This window comes from Aplysia californica, unplaced genomic scaffold (assembly GCF_000002075.1).
Source record: "Aplysia californica isolate F4 #8 unplaced genomic scaffold, AplCal3.0 scaffold01245, whole genome shotgun sequence".
Taxonomy (NCBI): Eukaryota; Metazoa; Mollusca; class Gastropoda; order Aplysiida; family Aplysiidae; genus Aplysia; species Aplysia californica.
In genome coordinates this window covers 31,801-48,348 of record NW_004798515.1, presented here as the reverse complement: position 1 = coordinate 48,348, position 16,548 = coordinate 31,801, and the positions used below count along the sequence as shown (strand labels likewise).

The 16,548-nt window shown below is 43.4% G+C and overlaps 1 protein-coding gene across 1 annotated transcript in view; it reads right to left on the bottom strand.

Moving 5' to 3' along the window:
• Positions 1–16,548, bottom strand: part of LOC101853754 (glycerol-3-phosphate dehydrogenase, mitochondrial) — a gene marked incomplete in the record, with an annotated part of 57,515 nt that overhangs the window by 18,564 nt on the left and 22,403 nt on the right. The window contains 12 exon segments of the mRNA XM_013090375.2: positions 179–367; positions 2,619–2,777; positions 4,104–4,235; positions 5,189–5,367; positions 6,681–6,815; positions 8,129–8,236; positions 9,211–9,441; positions 10,449–10,607; positions 11,753–11,916; positions 12,921–13,018; positions 13,938–14,062; positions 15,201–15,363. Coding sequence (XP_012945829.2) covers positions 179–367; positions 2,619–2,777; positions 4,104–4,235; positions 5,189–5,367; positions 6,681–6,815; positions 8,129–8,236; positions 9,211–9,441; positions 10,449–10,607; positions 11,753–11,916; positions 12,921–13,018; positions 13,938–14,062; positions 15,201–15,363 — 1,842 coding nt within the window.

Sequence of the window (16,548 nt, the reverse complement as noted above, 5' to 3'; positions counted from 1 at the left end):
TGTGTGTGTTATTTGTTTTACTATGTGTATGTGTGTTTGCTATGTGTTTTACTGTGTGTATGTGTGTGTGCTATGTGTTTTACAATGTGTATGTGTGTGTGCTATGTGTTTTACAATGTGTATGTGTGTGTGCTATGTGCGCGGTAGACCTGTACATTTCTTCCCTCACTGGAGTTACCTTGAAGTAGCGGCGGAGGTCGTTGATGGAGATGTAGCCCTTGTTGTCAACGTCGAGCGACTTGAAGCGATGAACGAACTGGTTGATCTCCGCCTTGGTGAAGTTGAGCGGGACGTCCTTCTCCGTCAGACGCTTGATGTCCAGACCCATCTCTGCCCTCAGGTAGCGCTCGGCGTGGGCTATCTCTTCCTGTATCACGGGGGGGAGGGGGGGGGAGAGAAAAAAAAATCGTTTTAATAAGAGTTTTACGGCACTTGCAACACAATAAGGTCATAGAAGTGTCGAAGATTTAGAGGTGTTAAAAGAGAGTAACAAACACAAAAAAGAAGGAGACGTTCTCAGACGTTCATCAACCATTCAGCAGTCATAAAGAGTGACATCTTTTGGTATTTACTTCAGCTCAGTGCGTCCATTCGTCATTTAGTCATGTTTAGTGTGCTCGGTTGCGCCGGTAGTGAGCGCATATTACGCCCCGGCGACTAACACGGAATTGTAAGTGATAAGGAAAATGTAGATGACGTCATAACTTCAGACAAAAAAAATCCGTAATCCAAACAAAAAGTCAAATCAAAGTCAAATTTTAAAAAATCAATAATCAAAACAAAAATTACAAAGTCAAATCAAAGTCAAAATCAACTCCATGATGCCACAGCCCCTGCCAACGTTGAACAAAACTCAACACAAACGTCAAAGCCAAAATCTCAGTGGCCAACAACTTGAGAAGCAAACGGAACCCAATTTCTTCCTCACTCGTTCCCCCTGAATTGTTCTATCTTACAAATCCTTCTTTAATTATGTTTAGTGTGCTCGGTTGCGCCGGTAGTGAGCGCATATTACGACCTGGCGACTAAGGAAGATGCAGATGACCTCCTAATTTCACAGACAAAAACAATCCATAAACCAAACAAAAATTCTAAAGTCAATTCCAAGACAAAATCAACTCCATGATGCCACAGCCCGTGCCAACGTTGAACAAAACTCAACACAAACGTCAAAGCCAAAATCTCAGTGGCCAAACACTTGAGAAGCAAACGGAACCCAACTCGTTCCTCACCCCGTCCCCCCGAATCTCTCGGTCTTACAAATCCTTCTTCGGCACCGAGCCGCCTCCCTTCCTCGGCGACGCTGAACCTCCCTTCCTGCGCTCGCCCGTGCCCGGCCCCGCCCCCTCGGGTTCCGAGACAGGGTCAAAGGGGTCACGACAGGCGTGGCAGGGCTCCTCCTTACACTGCCACTCTTCGATGAATGGTTGACCCATCTGTTCCCGCAGCATCGTCTCTGCCATCTCCAGCTCTTGCTGATAGGCGGCGATAGAGAGAGAGAGGGGAGGGAGAGAGAGAGAGGGAGAGAGAGAGGGAGAGAGAGGGAGAGAGAGGGAGAGAGAGAGAGAGAGAGAGAGAGAGAGAGAGAGAGAGAGAGAGAGAGGGGGGGAGGAGAGAGAGGGTGAGAGAGGGAGAGAGAAAGAGAGAGAGAGGGAGAGAGAGAAAGAGAGAGAGAGAGAGAGAGAGAGAGAGAGAGAAAAAAAGAGAGAGAGAGAGAGAATGTTTTACGGAGCGGGTTGTTTCAGCTCGTGAGACATGTATTTACTAATGTCCAGTCTTGTTGTGAGTGTATGCGTGAGTGCACCTAACCTTTGTAACGTCTACTGCCACTGTTAACGACCAAGACAAATTCCTCCCTGCGAAATGAACAAAGATTGTCATTGTCATTGTTATTGCGTCCACGAAAGACGTAGCAGGGATCCTCCTTACACTGCCACTCCTGGATGAACGGTTGACCCATCTGGTCCCGCAACATTGTCTCTGCCATCTCCAGCTCTTGCTGATAGGCGGTGCAGAGCGTTCCCCCAAAGTGACAAATCAAGTTGTTGTTGTTAGCGATCCAGTAGCATCTGAGAGTTAACTCTTCTGCATGATGCCATTCGGTAATAGTTGCATGTTTGTTCTAATTGTTGTCTTGAGGAGTAGAGGCAATTAGATGTGTGGGGTAGCTTGGGAAGAAAACATCCCCTTAAGTCAGTTAGTTTTCTTTACAAATCAAGTATGAAACACATTTTTCACCATCACTTCTTGTACTGCAGTTTTTTAGTTTTTAGTAAGTGTTTTACAGCTCTTGCAACACAATGAGGTCACATAAGTGCCGAAGATTAGAGTTTTAGTTTTAGTAGAGGTTTTACTGCGCTCGCAACTGCATAAGGTCATATGAGCGCCAGAAGATTAGAGGTGTTACAAGAGAGTAACAAACATAAAAAAGGAGGGGAGACACGGACGACAGATATTTGATAGGAAAGAAGGAGCAGACCACACCAGAGCACCCGCCAACCACCCACTCTTGGCTTCAGCACACAACACATGTACATAGACATACAAAACATACACACAGACATAAAGACAAGCACGAATGAACACAGCCCCACAAAACAGTCTTGTCGGCGTCGTACCTTCTTCCTCTCCTCGCTCCACTTGAGCTCCTGAGCCATCATCTCCACCACACGGGGTAGAGCCTCTTGAGCAGCGTGCACGTTCACGAAGGACAGACGCGTCCGCCGAGCCAGCACATCAATGGCGCGACACGCATACTCACGGATTGCGTATTTCACCTGAAAAGTCAACATTTTAAAGTTACATCCATTTCTTGAAAAATGATGGCTTTGTTTTAGTAAGTGTTTTACGGGCACTTGCAACACAATAAGATCATGTAAGTGCCGAAGATTAGAGGTGTTACAAGAGAGTAACAAACACAAAAAAGAAGGAAGGGGAGATAAAGACGATACACATTTGATAGGAAAGAAGAAGCAAACCACACCAGAGCACCCACCAACCACCCACTTTCTTGTGATGACTGAAAAGAAAAACGAAAAACCCAGTCAAGAAATCGACAATTCATGAAATAATCAACATTAGCTATTACGAAGCTTAAACATATGTGACAAAAAAAATTATGAAAATAATGTTTTCCAACCACTCAAAGTAAGACCACAAAATCTGAAATTATGTTGAAATTGATCCGGTCGACATGAAAAATTAAAGTTCTAACTCAGGGACTCAGGTCGTCTACATCATGTCGTATATGTGAGGCAGTGTGCAGAAATCAGGTGCTCGTCAAAATCATCAAAGTGAAGAAACTGGCATTTTCCTGATAGATTTGGAATTTTTACCTTTCTTTTTTCTTCTTGGCTTAACACCTTTCAGGCCCATTAAGAAAACATTTCTGGATGAATTTTACTGAAAACGTTGATTAAAGGCACAAAAAATGTAAATTATCAGTTTCCATGGACTCTCAAGCTAAGGAAATAACTCAACTTTGGCGCCCATTTTCTCACTTATTTTACCTCTGAACCCCACCTACTTCATTCGCAAATATCTCGGCATGTAGTCAAGATAAATGGATTTTTTTTTTTTAGAAAACCTGACAAAAACAAGCTTTAAGATACCAATAACTCTACCTGCCCAAAAATTGACAAGCGCCTGATACCACCGTATCGTGACACATATGGACTATTTTTACAACGAGCTGCCTGGAGATGGGGCAGAAACCACACAATTTTAGAAATACCGATTTTCAGACTTTTTAGTTTAGCTTTAGTAAGAGTTTTACTGCACTTGCAACAGAATAAGGTCATATGAGTGCCAAAGAATAGATGTGACAAGAGAGTAACATACACAAAAAAGAAGGAGGAGAGATAAGGACGATAGATGTTTGATAGGAAGGAAGGAGCAAATCACACCAGAGCACCCATCAACCACCCACGATTTTCAGATTTTTATATCTGAAAAAAACCCCAACAAAAACAATTTGTGGAAAGTTGAAATTTGCCTTGCTTTTTTTGTACGTTCCTGATGAAGCCCGTGATTGGACGAAACATTTACATCTAATAAACCAGCTCCCCTGTCAATAAACGTGGGAGACGAGACAAACAGTTTACCTCTCCCTCAATGTACGGGTACTCCTCGTGCAGTCTCTTGCCTACCACCGGCCACCGTTTGCCCGTCATGTTCGACAGTTTGGCGACCTTGAAGGCCTTGTCTCCATAGGTGCGGGCTAAATGCTGGGCCACCTGGGGGAGAACAAGAAAAGAAAGGTGTGATTCTTTTCAGTTTTAGTAGAGGTTTTACGGCGCTCGCAACTGTATAAGGTCATATGAGCGTCAAAAGATTAGAGATGTAACAAGAGAGTAACAAACATAAAAAAGAAGAAGGGGAGATAAGGACGATAGATGTTTGATAGGAAAGAAGGAGCAACCCACACTAGAGCACCCGCCAACCACCCACAGGAATGATTCATCCGTGGTGGGCCAGTTGAGTTGAGCTGAAGGGACGCACATAAACACAATATGGGAGTCATTTCAAGTTGAGAAAAAGAATAGAAGACTAGCATAGTTTGTTTTTGTAAGTGTTTTACTGTTCTTGCAATGCAATAAGGTCATATGAGCGCCAGAAGATTAGAGGTGTTACAAGAGGTAACAAACATAAAAAAGAAGAAGGGGAGAATAAAGACGATAGACGTTTGATAGGAAAGAAGATGCAAACCACACCAGAGCACCCACCAACCACCCACCTAGCTTAGTTTCAGTAAGAGTTTTCCTGCAACTTCAACACAAATAAGTAATATAACCACCAAAGATTAGAGGTGTTACAAGAGAGCTACATACAAAGAAGAGAAGGAGGAGAGATAAGGATGATGGACGTTTGCTAGGAACATATGGAGCAAACCAAACCACAGCACGCATCAACTATCCAACTATCCGTTTGGTTTAGATCAGTTGGGAGTTGGAAGAGAAGCACATGGACACAATCACAGATATTTTGAGGAGAGGGGAAGAAAAAGAAATACAGCACCCTCAAGCCACCCTCACCAGCAGTGGACGAATGGACTAAAACGTAGATGATTAATGTGATAAACAATTTCTGGTAAATTGAAATTTACCGCCAGACAGCAAAAGAATCACATTTTCACATTGCAATGTTTACCTCCCCATCAATACAAATTGGGTTAATCAAGCCGACTCACAGCGTTCTCCAGTCCATAATCTTGTACCAGTCGGATAAACAGCGTGGGTGACCATCCGTGCGCCCCGTCCAGCAACAGTCCCTTGGTCCGGCACGGGTTGCTGGGCTTCAGGTCACACACCTCGATCGCTTTGTCCATCGTCTCCTCCGCCATCGAGCGGTAGGTCGTCCACTTGCCACCTGCGGTCAGTGCAAGTCATGGAGAGAGAGTTTAGAGACATTCTTTTAGTAAGGTCTTTTCTTTTAGTTTTAGTTGGTCTATGTCATAGCTGGAAAGAACAATTGTGGCAATAGAGTTGTGGTTCATAAGACACTTGCTACGTATCCCAGGGAGAGCTAGAAAAACGAATGAAGAAGTCTTGGTTGAAGCAAATTGCAGAAGACAGCTTATGACGAATATAAGAAGGCGACAGGCAAATTTCTTCGGACACACAAGGCGGAAAGAAGCATAGGAGAATATTGTAACAACAGGCAAGTTTGATGGAAAGAGAGACAGAGGGAGACAGAGGGAAAAGATACTGGACAAGATGACAACATGGCTGGGAGCAGCAAGAACGACAGACACCATCGCTGCAAAGCAAGACAGAGTGAAGTGGAGGTCCATGATCGGCCACGCCAGTCGGCCAGGCACCGGATGATGATGATATCATAGTAGACACAGACAAGAGATTCTTTCCACACATACATGTCTTTGAATAACGAAATTATTATACATATTGTAGTGAACAGATTAGTAATAAGGCAGGCGGGTTGACGATGAGTGTGGGAACGGTAAGTTTAGTTTTAGTAAGAGTTTTACGGCACTTGCAATGCAATAAGGTCATATAGGTGCCGAAGATTAGAGGTGTTACAAGAGAGTAACACACATAAAAAAGAAGAAGGGGAGAGAAGGACGATAGACGTTTGATAGGAAAGAAAAAGCAAACCACACCAGAGCACCCGCCAACCACCCACCGTGCAGGGTCAGAAAGGCAATGATGATGATGACAAAAGAGCACTGGCCACAACAGTGCACAGTCTAGAAAAACAAGTCTATGAGACAGAAGAAAAAATGTGCAGTCAGTTTTAGTTATTTTTTTGGTTTTTTCCACAGCAGTAATAAAAATAATAATAATAATAATAATAATAATAATAATAATAATAATAATAAATAGCATTTGTATAGCGCATGTCCCCACTCGAAAGCAAGCTCTATGCACTTTACACTATATTATTACCCCAGCAGACCGTAGAACACTCAGAAACATTCTCAGCTTCCCGGGAAGCATAGAGTCCAAACAGCTGGTTAAGCACTCAAACGCTAACAAACTGACAAGATCTTTCGCTGTCTATGGCCGGATACCCATTTTCACCGGGGGGTTAAGTGGGGGAAAATTCGTGTAAACTGCCTTTCCCAAGGACACAACATCGGGCCCGCGGCTCAAACCCCCGAACCCGCAAACTCACGATTACGTGTCCGGTAGCCTAACCACCGACGGTATTTTTTGTCTCACCGGCGATGGTGACCAGCTTGTTCTTGGAGACCTCGATGACGTGATTGCGAGCGATGGACTGCGTGTCTGTCTTGTTCGGGTCGGAAACCAGAGGTCGAATACCGCTCCAGGCAGATAGAACGTCTCCTCGACGTACTGAAACATATAACAGATTCTTTTAAATAATAATAATAATAATACTAATAACTATAATAAATGACATTTATATAGCGCTCAACCCCGATTAAAGTACACAGGCTCTGAGCGCTTTACAATACAGTACAACGTACAACAGTAACATAAAACATTGTGTTCTGACTAAAAGAAAATCACTCCAAATATTCGTCTTATTAATTTAAAAACAGAAACGACTCCAGCTGACATTATTTTCATGATCAGGTAATTGAGTAATGTGTTCAACAATTTGTGGTAAGTTGAAATTTACCTTGGGTTTTTTTTTTATATTCCTGATGAAGCCCGTGATCGGCCGAAACGTTGAATGTATATAAAATAATTTTGGAAATTCATCAAGTCTCAACCTTTTTTAATTTTGCCTGGGTGGCAGCCGAGGCGTACTCATATCTATTTAGGACCACCAAGGGATCTTTAACGTGCGCAACTTGCACACGGGACCTCCGAGATTTTTCAACCATGTCCGAGAAGGCTAGGTGTAGATCTTTCCTACCAGAAGATCAGGGGTGTGGCAGAAAGACAGCAGTAAGGAGGAGCCTAGGAGTAGTAGTAGAAAGGCTGCAGAAAGAGTCAGGAGCCCAGAAGAGGGGGGCAGAGGATGGAGGTGAGGGGGGAGGGGGCAGAAAGTGGAGACAATAGCAGACGACAGAATATTGCTGGAGAGCAGGAAAGAAGGTGAAAAGAGAGACAATTTTGTTAGAGAAGAAAAATTTCCGTCATTATCCTTTTCAATTTAGTATAGGGTTTTACGGCGCTCGCAACTGCATAAGTGTCATTATCCGGATTCGAACCCGAGACCTATTGAATGAGAGGCGAACACCTTAACCTCTTCACGGTAAGAGCAGATAAAGTGTAGCATGTAAAGTATGTATATAACCTGAATTGGACATTTCAGAGCTCTCTCTCCATACATCCCTTCCTTTCCCCCCCCCCACCACACACACACACACACACACACACACACACACACACACACACACACACACACACACACACACACACACACACACACACACATGCATACACACACATGCACAGGCACACACACACAAATTCACGTCGTCTTTCGAGACGCACTCTCACCTTCTTTAGTTTTAGTATGAGTTTCACGGCACTTGCAACACAATAAGGTCATATAAGTGCCGAAGATTAGAGGTGTTACAAGAGAGTAACAAACATAAAAAAAGAAAGAAGGGAGATACAGATGACAGACTTTTTATAGGAAAGAAGGAGCAAACCACACCAGAGCACCCACCACCAACCACCCACACTCTCACCTTCCACATCTGGGCTGAGGTAATTTCTGATCTCCTTCAGGATAAACTGTATCTCTTTCTCCGTAGGCTGAGGGTTGTCCTCCACTTTGCACGGAGTGTCGGTTGTGCCTGGGCAGAGAGAGATTGTAGTTTGAGCAGGGATTTTACGGCGCTCGCAACACAATAAGGCCATATGAGAATTGTGTGCGTGTGTATGTGTGTGTGTGTGAGAGAGAGAGAGAGAGAGAGAGAGAGAGAGAGAGAAAGAGGGAAAGAAAGAGAGAGAGAGAGAGAGCAGGAAGAAAATGACCCTCAACAACAACAACAACAACAAAAAACCCAACAACAACAAAAAACCCAACAACAACAACAACAACAACAACAACAACAACAACAACAACAACAACAACAACAACAACGACACAACAAGCTCAAACAGCCATGCCACCTAACATGCCAGGGCAGGAAGAACAACAACAACAACAACAACAACAACAACAAGAAAGCAACATTTTTTTTTATAGTAATTGCATACGGTCATATGAGTGCCAAGGGGTGGGTGTCAACAGAGAAGTCTTTACAGGGAATCAGACTTAGACTGCTCACCTCTCTAGCTTCAACAGCACAAGGTCTGCATCGACTATCAAGGCACCCCGGGAATAGCAGGTCACAAGAGAGTGACAAACATACAAAAGAAGTAGAGGGAAATGACAATAGTAAGGATTACGAAAGAAAAAGCAGCAGTTCCCTGTTGTAGATCAGGCACAGTTATGAGCGTGACAGGAGTCAGCCCATTCACAATTCTACTATGCTTAAATGAGAAATGTCCCGCCTTTGGGAATGGCCTAAAAACACTACAGTCAGTGGCACTGGCCCGGGGGGGTAAAAAATCGTTTATTACGCATGTTTCTTGCAATGACGAAAGTAACAACGACAACAACAACAACAACAACACAACAAGCTCAAACAACGTCGCCAACTAACCAACCTGCCAACGTGACATTCTGCCAGGGCAAGAAGAAGACGACCCTCAACAACAACAGCAACAACAACAACAACAACAACAACACAACAAGCTCAAACAACGACGCCAACTAACCAACCTGCGAGTGTTACATTCTGCCAGGGCAGGAAAAAGATGACCCGGCCGTCCGACGTGGCGGGGTCCAGGAGACCCATGCTCTCGGGGCTGTAGTAGTCCGGCAAGACGATATGGACGCCCGAGCTGGGCTGGCAGATCTCCTTGGACTCCGTGTCGCCCATGGAGCGGACTGAGTCCGTGTACGGGCCCGTGGCGTTGATCACGCACTTGGCGCGGATGTCGTATTCTTCTCCTGAGGATGCATTGTATTATTTGATAGTTTTAGTAAGAGTTTTACGGCACTTGCACCTGCATAAGGCCATACAAGTGCCAAAGATTTGAGGCGTTACTAGAGGGTGACAAACACAAAAAAGAAGGAATGGAGATAAAGACGGTAGATGTTTGATAGGAAAGAAGAATGAAACCACACAAAGTCTGTTTCGACTACCAAGCCACCCCGTAAATAGCAGTTCACAAGAGAGTGACAAACATACAAAAGAAGTAGAGAAAAAAATATGGTGGAATCAGGCGCTCCTCAATTTGGGGGCATGTGGAGTTAATCTTATCATCAGAAACCTGATCTATTTACCTTGCTTCAAATGAAATAAATATCCATTTATCTTGAAAAGAACTCAAGATATTTGTGATTGAGGGACGTGAGGCTGCCTGGTTTCAATGGGGAAATTTACAAAGAAAATAGCCTCCAAAGTTTGGAAACATATAGCTAAAGAGTCTTTCAAAACTGAAAGATGACATATTTTGTGCCTTTCATCAGCATTTTTCAGTAAAATTCAGACGAAAATATGTTTTTATATGGACATAAAAGAGGTTAAGCCAAAAGCTAAAAATTTTCGATAAAAATTTCCCAACTGGTGGAAAAATGTCCATTTCTCCGATTTCGTTATTTTGACGAGTGAGCGCTGGATTTTACCACGCTGCCTCACATTTGGTCGCTTTTAAGCACAAGGGGGTTATCCCGAAAAATGTTGTTTTGAGAAAATCGAAGGTAAAGTTTTTGCCCCTTGTTCAGTTTATTTAAAAGACAAGGAGTGTTTTCTCTATAACCAAACAAATATACACACCTATGAAACCAACCTTCTACTATAGGAAGGGCAGTGCCCACTTTTGCAACAAAACAGATTCTGAAATCTGGGTTAGCCCGCTTGTCCTTAAAACACCAATTTCTCCGATTTCGTAATTTTGACGAGCGCCTGATTTCACCCCGCGGCCTCACATTGGTAGATGTGTCCTTGAACGTACCTGTGAGCGTGTTGAGCACCCGCGCCCCACACACCTGCTCCTTGCCACCCACGCTGGTCTTGAGGAGCCTCAGCGTCTTGGTGTAGTTGAGGCAGAAGGCACCGTGGCGCACCGCCGTGATGGCCAGGGAGAGAGCCATCCTGGCGTCATCGTGTTGGCCTGGTGGGGGGGGGACACGTTTTTAGTTTTAGTAGAGGTTTTACGGCGCTGGCAACTGCATAAGGTCATATGAACGCAAGAAGATTAGAGGTGCTACAAGAGAGTTACAAACATAAAAAAGAAGAAGAGGAGATAAGGACGATAGATGTTTGATAGGAAAGAAGAAGCAAACCACACCACAGCACCCGCCAACCACCCACAGTAGAGGTATAACGGAGCTCGCAACTAAACAAGGTCAAATGAGTGCCAAGGGGTGGATGTTAACAGAGAATTCCTTACAGGGAATCAGGCTTACTCTGATCACCTCTCTAGCTTCAACAGCACAAAGTCTGCTTCGACTATCAAGGCACCCCGGAAGTAGCAGGTCACAAGAGAGTGACAAACATACAGAAGAAATAGAGGAAAATGACGATAGTGAGGATTAGGAAAGGAAATTTACTCATTAATCCGATCTGTATGCTTTGCATAGCAGTCTGTCAAAAAGACCTTTTTAGAAATACTGAAAGTTTCAAAGAGACCTTCGTACTAGGGGTATTCTAAAATGTGAAGAATACAGCCCCGGGGATACAAACTGACCCCAGGGCGTACAGATAGGGTAAAATATAGTGTACAGCGCATAGCGCTTGCTTTTGAGGGGGGATGTTATTGTTGTTGTTGTTGTTGTTATCGATCCAGCAACAGCTGGGCTCTCGCCCTTCTGTCCAATGCCATGTAGTGATAAGTGCAGGTTTGCTGCAGTTACTGTAAAGTTCCATAGAGTGTGTTGTCAATGTTAGGTCTCGGACGGAGAAGGGTAGCTCTGATGTCATTTAGGGCTGTGCAGTGGATCGAGGGGGGATATGCGCTATACAAATGCTATTCATTATTATTATACTTATCATGTAATAATGTAATTATTGAATAAGAAATACGCGAATGCACATCACTACTGATTACTGGAACTGACCCGGAAGCTGTACCTGACTTAAGGAGGGAGACTTCACTTCCCCCAGAGCTGTGTCACCGTGAACAACACATTCTGAGTACATCAACACATTCTGAGTACATCTCATCAAGAGACATAACAGGTTATTAGTGCCTACAGATTATCTAGATCTAGATTCGTTACAATATTATATTACTATGAAACAATCCGCCATTCTCACCGTCGTAGTAGACCAGCGCTGCCTTGAGGGCGTCTCTCTTGAGCATGGGGAACAACTCCAGGGCCTTGTTCTTGCTGAGCAGGTAGCTGGGCTTGAGGAGTTGTCCCCCGGCCACCAGGTCGTACATTTTGATGCCCGCCCAGAAGTAGGGCACTTGCCACCACCTGGCACGGGGAGAAACGTACTCAAGGTCACATTGGTTCAGCGTTTTACAAGGAGGAAAATGTACCAAGTGTCCGATTGGTTTCTAGTTTTATATGGAAGAAAATGTACCCAAGGTCACAACGGTTCAGAGTTTTAGTTTAGTTTTAGTAGAGGTTTTACGGCGCTCGCAACTGCATAAGGTCATATTAACATCAGAAGATTAGAGGTGTTACAAGAGAGTAACAAACATAAAAAAGAAGAAGGGGAGATAAAGACGACAGATGTTTGCTAGGAAAGAAGAAGCAAACCACACCAGAGCACCCGCCAACCACCCACTTAAGCGTTTTACAAGGAGGAAAATGTACCAAGTGTCAGATTGGTTAAGAGTTTTACAGGGAGGGAAACATACTGGGTTTTTTTAAGTTTTCGTAAGAGTTTTACTGTACTTGCAACACAATAAGGTCATAATGTAAGTGCCGAAGATTAGAGGAGTTACAGGGAAGCAACAAACATGAAAAAAGAAGGAGGGGAGATAAACACGATAGATGTTTGATAGGAAAGAATAAGCAAACCACTCACGAGCACCCGCCAACCACCCACAAGTAAGAATTTTACAGCACTTGCAACACAATACGGTCATAATATAAGTGTCAAAGATTAAAGGTGTCACAAGAGAGTAACAAACACAAAATAGAAGGAAGGAAATAAAACAACGATAGATGTCTAATAGGAAAGAAGGAGCAAACCACATCAGAGCACCCGCCAACCACCCACATAAGCGTTTTACAAGGAGGAAAAAGTATACCATTTTTTTGTTTTAGTAAGATTTTGCAGCACTTACAAAACAACAAGGTCATATAAGTGCCGAAGATTAGAGGAGTTACAAAGTTACAAGAGAGTAACAAACATAAAAAAGGAGGGGAGATAAAGACAATAGATGTTTGATAGGAAAGAAGGAGCAAACCACCACACCAGAGCACCCACCAACCACCCACAGATCCCACTTTGGAAGGGTCCCACTTACTGGTAGACAGGCAGCATGATGGGTAGGGGGTAGGCCAGGTGGGGGGCGATCTCCAGCAGGTTGGCTCTCTCCCCCAGTGCCTCCTTTACCATGCGGTACTGAGGACAAAAATCACACACAATGAGGAGATTACTAAACAATCTGTTCTCCCAGTGCCTCCTTCACCATGCGATACTGAGGACGAAAACAATGAGGTGATTACTAAACCATTGGTGTGTAGTGAATACAAAAGTCACACACAATTAAGCAATATCTAAAACATCTCTCCCCCAGTGCCTACTTCACCATGCGGTACTGGAGAGAAAAGTCACACTCACAATGAGGTGATTACTTAACCATGCCATACTGAAGACAAAAGTGACACACACACAATGAGGGGATTACTTAACCATCTCTCTCCCAGACCCTCCTTCACAATGCGATACTGAAGACAAAAATCACACACCCATCAGTGAAAACAAAAGTCGCACACACACAATGAGGTGATTACTAAACCATCGGTTTCTTTTTGTTTTTAGTAGAGGTTTTACGGCGCTCGCAACTGCATAAGGTCATATGAGCGCCAGAAGTTAAGAGGCGTTACAAGAGAGTAAAAAACATAAAAAAGAAGAAGGGGAGATAAGGACGACAGATGTTTGATAGGAAAGAAGGAGCAAACCACACCAGAGCACCCGCCAACCACCCACTGTGAATGGGTTAATAAGAACCTCAGCCATGAGGCACACACAGACTGATCTGTTCATGACGAGAAAGAACAAAGTTCTGTAGTGAATGGGTTAAGAATCGCAGCCATGAGGCACAGACTGACCTGCTCATGACTAGAAAAAAACAAAGTTCTGTAGTGAATGGGTTAAAAATCCCAGGGAGGAGGCACAAATTGACCTGCTCATGACGAGAAAAAACAAAGTTCTGTAGTGAATGGGTTAAGAACCCCAGCTAGGAGGCACAGACTGATCTAGTCACGTAGTGAATGGGTTAAGAATCCCAGGGAGGAGGCATTCATGACGTGAGACTTACCTGTTCAATGTCCAGATTGAACACAGCCTTCTGCAGGTAGCGGACGCCTCCGTGGATCAGCTTTGTGCTGCGACTGCTGGTGCCAGAGGAGAAGTCAAATTTCTCCACCAGGCCCGTCTTCAGACCTAGAAAGAGAGAGAGAGGGGGAGGGGGGGGGGGGGGGGGGGGTTGTTTTTGAATGAGTTTTACGGCGCTAACAACTGCATAAGGTCATATGAGCGCGCGAAACACAAGTTGATTGCATTCACAACAGTTCACTGCCCGACTGGGCTCGGGTCAACAATCAGATTTTAAAATGTTAAAATGTTACAAATTTGAGGTAAATAAGTTCTTTGTTTTAGCAAAGATTGTGTATAACAAAAGATAATTAATTCCCCTCTTTGAGCCAATTAAAAAAGTGTCCTCAAAATTCGGTGGTGCCTTCTTCAAAAAAATAGTGCGGACTTTGTGATCAGAGTTACCTTACTTGTGTGAAAAACAATAAAAGTGAAACTAACAAACTGTGCTATTCCTATTCTCCTTCTGGAGAAACGAAAGAGAGCTTCAAAATAGCTTTTTTGGCTGAGTAAACTATCTTGTCAAGTACGACCTTTGGTTTTAGTAAGTGCTTAACGGCACTCGCAGCACAATTAAGTCATATAAGTGCCCAAGATTAAAATGAGAGGTGTTACAAGAGAGTAACAAACACATAAAAAAGAAGGGAGGGGAGATAAAGACAATAGTTGCTTGAATGATAAGACACCCGCCAACCACCCTCAACGCAGTCAAATGATGATACAAACTGATGGAGTAGATCGTGAAACACAGAAATGGTCAATATAAAGTGATGTACCTTCACCTATTTTCTTTCAATCTTGATCAAATAATATCATTTTATCCATTGTATTTCATTCTCGACAAAATAAAGTATTTTTCATCTTTGAGCTTTATCTTTTGCCACTCATTCTTGATAAGAATAAAGTAAGCTTGCTTTTTTCTTCTTTCATTCTAGCATAATACTTAACAAAATAAAAATACAGTTATATGTCTTTTCTTCTTCCTTCCATTCTTCTTTAACACCTCGGAGAGAGTCCGCACAAGCCAGGTGTACTCACCACCAGTGACACAAGCCAGGCGTACTCACACACAAGCCAGGTGTACTCACACACAAGCCAGGTGTACTCACACACAAGCCAGTTGTACTCACACACAAGCCAGGTGTACTCACACACAAGCCAGGTGTACTCACCACCAATGACACAAGCCAGTTGTACTGGTACTCACCGCGAGTGACAGAGTCCAGAGCCACGCCCAGCCCCGTGGCCCCTCCCCCTATAATGAGCACATCCATCTCCTGTGTCTTCACACTGTTGATCAGCTCCTCCCTCAGGGGCAGGGGGGCGTTCATCTTCTGGATCTCATCTTGACTCGGCTTCTTCGACTTTGCCTGACAACACACAAGTACACGCAGTAATAGATTAATAGTAATAGTTTAGTTTTAGTTATAGTAAGAGTTTTACCGTACGGCACTTGCAACACAATAAGGTCATATAAGTGCCGAAGATTAGAGGGGTTACAAGAGAATAACAAACATAAAAAAGAAGGACAATAGATTTTTTATAGGAATTGAAAAACCTGTACGAATCATGAATTAACCCCACTGGTATGCCCTGTTGTCATTTTGTACCCCCGGGGTTGTATTCTTCACATTTTAGAATACTTCTAGTACGAAGATCTCTTTGAAACTTTCAGTATCTCTCAAAAAATTATTTTGACAGACTGCTATGCAAAGCGTACAGATCGGATTAACGAGTACTTTTCCTCTTTGGAAAGTGGTAGCACAGATTTACCGACATCGTACGGATACGATAATAAAACACGACGTACGGATAGGGTTAATTAATGCTTCTTTTTTAAAGGGCAACAAAAAAACTGTGCATCTTTGAGTGTTGTCTAATCATCAGAATGCGCATCCTCAATGAGCTCCATTCAATTCTTCCCAAGACACTTGCCACACATTGCGCCAACAGTCTATACATTACATATGTAAATGATCATCTTCTACTTCTCATTCATCTCTCTAAAAGGGCGTACCGATCTCTACATAATAATATAATGTACTATATAGTGTGAAGGTTACTGTTCGCTGTAAGTCCGGGGCTGCCCACCACCCTCCAGCATAATGTTTTAGTAATCAGCAAATAAAAAATAAGTAACCTAGTTTAAAAATTCATAACATGGCCGCCACGGATCGTCTCCTTCCCCCTGGGGTGTCAAGGACAGGAGTTGTAGGCAAACAGGTATATAAAAGTAACGTAAATGAAGGTAAGATGAAAAAAAGAGGTCTTGACGGGCTCGTCACTGGTCGAGTTAAGGGGTGGGGGGCAGAATAAGCCTATCTCAGCAAATACCACTCTTAAGTAAGGAGCTTATATTTGATGTGAGCGATTACATGACAATGGAGATTTGTTACCAATTGTCAACAAAAAAATGTACGGATTCAGTTGCCATGGAAACCGCGGCCATATTGGATTTCAGAGACATAATGTGGTACCATTTTCTAACCTTTATTATCATTATTATCAGTATTATTATCATTATTATTAGTGGTAGTGGTAGTGGTAGTGGTAGT